Raw genomic sequence first — 6235 nt, 5'->3', positions numbered from 1 at the left:
TCTGGACTCTCTCCACAGTCAAAACGAGGTGGGTGACTGCCGGGTCCACAGTTTGCATTGCTTGAACTATCCAAAGGGTTCCCATTCAAGCATCCAAACAGCGGTAAGGCAGAGAAAAGCACAGTGTATTAGGGACATCAAACCTTCAATGCTGGCTCTACTGAGTTGTTCACATCCCCAGAACCCGACTTTCCTCTGTCTCCTCAAGCTTAATGTGTTGTGAGGGAGGGGCAGACAGGGGTGGGGTCTCAGGGTGAGAGATGTACAAAAGGGTGGTGGAGGACTGGGAGTGCGGAGTGTCACAAGGCCACCGCGGTGCAGGGGTGTTTGAGCTTGCAGGGCAACACTCCTCTGTTGAGCTGGTAGAACTCCACAAGGTGGATCAGGTCTGTAAACTTGGTGGCGCTGTCGTCGAGGCTGAAGAACACCTGACCGTCCTCCTCACACTTCAGACCAAAGCAATGGAGAGGACAGAGGATGGTTAACCATCACATGGCAATAGGACATGTATACTTTTATCACTATGAACTACTGAAAGAACATTTGAGGAAACAAATGGAAAAATCCCCATTAATAAGCCATTTATCTGCGACTGAGTTGTCAAAAACAGTTTACTAGTCATGTCAGTGGTGTGGTGTTAGGCAGTCTGCTGGTCAGTCCACCAACATGGGTCAGACAGAAATAGTTCCACACCTACTGTAAGAATTGCCATGAAATGTAATACAGATGCTCATGATCCACCTGGGAAGAATTGAACTTCAACTGAAAATTTAAATGTGTCCAATATTTTTGTTTATGACAAAATGTGTACAACTCCCATCAGCCACTTAGCAAACCTTGGCATGCTAATGTGTAAACGAAGGCAGTGAACACAGTAAACATTATACATGCTACACATCAGCATGTTAGCACTGTCAATGTGAGCATGTTAATATTTTGGTTAAAGCACCACTGTGCCCAAGTGCAGCCTCAGAGTCTAGCATGGCTGTGGACTAAGTCTAGTTAAAAAGGACCATTAATAGAATGGATAAAACTATTACTAACAATTTTCCAGTGTTCTAAAATACACTGCAGTTGTTGCATCAGCACTGTACAGTATATATAGTATGGCAAAGTATTTGCCAGTAAAGCATTCTACATACAGTGAGAAAATATGTTTATTGTAACTTGGGTCCTTCATCTAAAGTGGATTTCTTCTCTGTAAGGAAATAAACAGATGCAGTGATCTGTCTCACTGTTCCTTCTTTAGCAGCATCCATGACACATTTCCTGCAGCATGGTGTTCGTGCTGTTGCATTGTGACTGACCGGTAGAATCTGGAAGTGCTTGATCTTCTGGTGGTGGCACAAGGTGAGCACAAATGCCTTAGGATTACTCTGACTGTCCCGCAACAAGAATAACCTGAACATTAGAGAGAAATGATTATGTTTGATGAAAAGTATGAAAAGCTAAACTCCATGGAATTTCAAAGACCTAATGATAAACTGCAATATGAATGATACTCAGAACAAATCTTATCTTAATCCAGTGGGTAACATGACAAGCCAAAGAGCTGTTTGACACCGACATTTTAAGCTTCTGTTCACATTTGTTTCATAAAATATATTTCTACTTTGCTAGTTTTTACCATTCTTCAACTGCATTTCACATGAGCAACATTTACCGTGACATAACATCAGGTCAAACATACAGTAGTTCTTACCCATCTACTTGGCCTTGTTGTATAATCATTTTGTGAGCATCCTCTCTCATGATGCGACCATGAAACCATACCTGTGTTCTGTGGATCACTAGAACACAGACAAAGACTCAGTGTTTGAGCTTTTTCCTTTGCATATCTTCACAACCACTTTACATCAGTGCATCCACTGTCTTTCTGCGGTTTGCTGCGCTAAAGTCAATGTGTTGCTTAGTGAGAGTACCTGTGCTCAGAGAGGATGGGTGCAAAGGGCTGGGACTACCCAGGGCATTCATACGCTGGCTCCGTTTCTGTGTGGAAGAAATAACCATCATTTACCATGAGGTAAAATCAAATGAAACCAGAATCCCTGACCAGAGCCTTGACCTGCCCTTTAGCGAATGCTACATCCGAGGAATATGCATAGAAATATACTGAGACACCGTTTTGAACAGAGACACAAAGATTTAAACTTTTAGTACTGAATGACTGAAGTCATTACAGCAAGGTTAACCACAAATATAACATGAGCAGCTGTTCTACTCTGGCTCAGCTCTATGAGCTGTGATCTCAGCAGCTGATAAGTGGAGCTGCTGCTGCATCTACTAAGAAAAGTGCGGAGCAGAAAGACAGATTATTTCAGAATGAAAGGCCAGTGCACACACTTTACATGAAAACATTTAAGCACAGAAGTGGCAAGGTCAAAGGTGTTTGTAAGAAAACAGTGTTAAAATTACTTGCCTAGTGAAAACATTTTGTTTTTTTTTACTTCAGAAGAATATTTACTGGAAAGCTGATAAAACTGTAGGAATCTCATATTGACTGTGTCTAATGACACATTTGGAACTAAAATCCACCAGTATGAACTCTTCTATTTTCTAAAGTGCTATTCATCATGCAGCCCAGACTTCATCCCCTTCCACCTTACCCTCCAGGTCTGTCCCTCCTCCAGGGCTGCGCTCTGGGCCTCAACTGGGTTGTCGATGATGCGACCGGTCCGTCCAGAGAAGTCCATGGCGACCAGGGAGTTCTCAGAAACACTCCGCTGTTAGGAGACACAGCAGGGTGGAAGTGGAGGGCATGGGTGGTGGAAGGTGGGAAGTGCAGGAAGGGGAACACAAGGAGTTGGGTGAAGGGGAGGGGGGTCAGACAAGGGTCAGAGGTCAAACAAGCCAGACACACTCATTGGGGCATGACAAATCCTGTCTGCACAAAGAGTGACTTCAATCAGTCCACAAAACACCCCTGTGAGAAAAAGCCCAGGCCTCTCCGGGGTTTCTGTGCTTTCAGATGATTTAGGTTTTATTTCTTCTAATTACTAAGACTGCTCCCTCATCTGAAAATAAATCTAACTAAAGAACAACTTATTATGAGCAATCACTGTCATATGAGATGAACTCTCACTCACTTTGCCATCAAATTAAGTCATATTTCAGTTACTTTTCAAGGTCTGACCATCATATAAAGGCTAAAAAGATTTAGCAACAGGAAATAAATTTCTCAACCATTTTGATAATCTATGATTTATTCACAAAGCAAAGATTTCAAACAGCCGCTTGTTTTAGCTTCTCCAATGTGGAGATTCACTGCTTTTCTCTGTTTTATGGCATTATGAACTAAATATCTGGTTGGCTGGACAAAAAAACATTTGCCACGTGTTGGCCCACCACCTTCATAAGACATTGTATTGGTTTTTCCTTGTCGCCCATCTCTATATCTCATGGTCTGAGGTGATTGGTCTTGGTGTAGCAACATACAAATGCACAGCGTTCTGTTAGCTACATGCACGGTCTTGAACAAGTTCCTCAGAATTATGCAAATGTTCACTTTTTTAAATAACTCTGGGATAACATTTTATGGATCTGACGTACTTCTGTTTATAGACAGCTGTTTGTTTAAATGAGCAGCCTGATCTGAACATGAACCATAAGCCTTTCACTACACACTGTAACACTGTTTTCACCTCAAACAAAATGTCAACAGTATCAGTGACCATAACTAATAATTCTTATGCAAAATGAAAGAAAGAAAAAGATCCAAACCATGGTTGCTTTTTTTTTGTCTTAAGGAGAGTGAGAGACACAACTTTCCAATTCACCATCAGCTAATTAATGGATCAATCAGGATTAACCTTGGTTGGCATTAGAGTGGAGTTGTAAGAAGGTGGTGTCAGAGAGCAGAGCCTCACCACAGGTGCTGAGAAAGGCAACACACTAGCTTTCCTCTGCTGGGGGACGCTGTAGCTCTGATACAATATAATCCCATACTGTGGAGACAGGAGACGAGAGACGGCGTCAACTCAGGTTTCACAGTCCTGACAAATTAATTACATTGACACTTCAAAAAAAAAGCAAATTGGATGTCAATTAGCAGCATGTGTCGACCTCTGTGAACTGTGTAGTAACACATGTCACAGTCTTGGATTTAAATACAGTAACAACACAGAACAGTAAAGGATTTACTTTGAGCAGTCTGAAGGCAGTCATCCAGCAGGTCCTGCTCTGTTCATCCTCTGCACACAACATCTTCAGCTCCTTACAGTCACTCCTCACTTTACTGGGCTGTGAACCAAACAGCAGACACAGTGGGATATTAAATTAATGAGACACACATCACAAGCATGAACATGTAGTGTAGGGCCGTCTGTTTTGTAACACAGCTTTGCACTTTGGTAAATTTTGTAGGCATCAATAATTCTGCACAGATGTTGTTGAGAGCTGACACATTTCGCTCCAAACCAAATTACAGAACTCATCGTTTCCCACAGAATCACTTCAGAACTTCAGCCGCATTAATTTCTTCTTTACTGAGGGGGAAACTTTGGTTCAGTGGGTAAAGCAGTCGTCTCTCAAACGGAGGGTCAGAGGTTCGAGTCTCGGTGCCTACAGGCCATGTGTCGACGTGTCCTTGGGCAAGACACTGAACCCCCAAATTGCCCTGGATGGTTAGAGCCATCGGTTCAGTTGGCACCGCAGATGGCTGCCTCGGTTCTGAACTGGAAACAAATTCCTTGTGTGTAACATACTTGGCCAATAAAGGTGATTATCCTGATCAGTCTGCAATCAAACTGCAAGAAAGTATACAGGACTGATGTTGACCAAGATAACCAGATGAAATACACTACTGGGCCACTGGCATCTTAAGAGTAACCTTTTAAAATAACATTATGGCTTACCTGCACTATCACTCACTCCACATTCCAGTGAATTGCTCAAAAATGCAGAATCTTTTTTTAATCAAATATTTATTACATACATACTGTATTTTATACATATTTATTTACAAAACCATTCAAAATAAAGTGAAATGGAATTTAACAACATATCTAGCAGTAAAGGTAGGGTCCTCTCTATTTCTTATCTTTCAAAAAATAGAATACAACACAAAAAATATACTAGAAACTACAAGTAAAAGGAAAAGACACTGAATTACAACTAGATAAGTTACTTTCAGATGCTGCCCCAGGACTATTGCACATCACACAGATGTTCTCCTTTTCTCTCCACCAGTAAGAACATTAGCTACACTGCTCATCAGATGCAACCCCTACTGAGAAATTCATTCATGTCACCATAACAATAATCCAGCCACCCCCAGATGCCAAGCAAAATCCTTTCCACAGTTCTGCACTGTCACCCCCATGGACAGTATCTGACAGCTCGGTGGTCTAGTGTGTAAATGTGCAAGGCAGAGGTGAGGGGATCGGGCAGACCTGACCCCCCTGTACCATCCGGGCTTATCCTAGATCAGTAGGTGACCCACTACTGATAACACCTGGAGTGGGACGCACAGTGCTGAATGTGTGCTTGAGCCCTCATGTCCTCTGACACACACACACACACACACACACACACACGTAAGATACAAGAGGAGAAGCGGGTTTACTAAAGGTCCGATAACAGCACATCATCCACTCCTGACAGCATGGACAGTTTGCAGTTTTCCTTGTCTTACAGGAGCACAGCTATTAAAAATCTAATAAAGAAAAAACAGTGGAAAGAGTAAAATGACCTTATCCAATGTTCAGCACTGGGGACATGGTGGAGCAGTGGTTAGAGCTGTCGCCTCACAGCAAGAAGGTTCCAGCTTCCAGGCCTGGCCGACTCAGCACCTACCTAGTGTGCATGTTCCCCCTGTGCCTGCATGGGTTCTCTCCAGGTACTCCAGCTTCCTCCCACAGTCCAAAGACATGCAGCTTAGGTTGACTGGAGACTCTAAATTGCCTGTAGTGAGTGAGTGTGAATGTGTGTGGTTGTTTGTCTACATGTCAGCCCTGTGATAGACTGGTGACCTGTCCAGGGTGGACCCCACCTCTCGCCCAATGTCAGCTAGGATTGCCTCCAGCCGCCCCCCAACCCTATTCAGGAATAAGCAATATAGATAATGGATGGATGTTAACTGAGCTGCTCAGGCTGCAGTATTTTCATTTGTTACCTTAATGCAGAACGGGTAGTCTGTGGGGGCATTGTGAAGCTTCCTGCCCGTGATGATGGTGAAGATGTTACTGTCTTCCAGATCTGATAGCAGCTGCAGGGGCCGGGGCTCCCGTTTAGCAGG

General features: G+C 43.1%; 1 protein-coding gene across 1 annotated transcript in view; it reads right to left on the bottom strand.

Annotated features, from left to right (window-relative positions):
• Positions 1-6: 6 nt before the first annotated feature.
• LOC109971729 (growth factor receptor-bound protein 10-like) overlaps positions 7-6235 on the bottom strand; it is a 40059-nt gene continuing 33830 nt past the window's right edge. The window contains exons 10-17 of the mRNA XM_020620165.1: positions 6113-6220; positions 4141-4239; positions 3867-3944; positions 2607-2723; positions 1923-1989; positions 1703-1790; positions 1308-1401; positions 7-446 (exon numbers count right to left, since the gene is read on the bottom strand). Coding sequence (XP_020475821.1) covers positions 300-446; positions 1308-1401; positions 1703-1790; positions 1923-1989; positions 2607-2723; positions 3867-3944; positions 4141-4239; positions 6113-6220 — 798 coding nt within the window. The 3' untranslated portion in view covers positions 7-299. The remainder of the gene's footprint in view (positions 447-1307; positions 1402-1702; positions 1791-1922; positions 1990-2606; positions 2724-3866; positions 3945-4140; positions 4240-6112; positions 6221-6235) is intronic.

The sequence above is a fragment of the Monopterus albus genome, unplaced genomic scaffold (assembly GCF_001952655.1).
Source record: "Monopterus albus unplaced genomic scaffold, M_albus_1.0 scaffold233.1, whole genome shotgun sequence".
Taxonomy (NCBI): Eukaryota; Metazoa; Chordata; class Actinopteri; order Synbranchiformes; family Synbranchidae; genus Monopterus; species Monopterus albus.
This window is presented reverse-complemented; position numbering and strand designations above follow the sequence as displayed.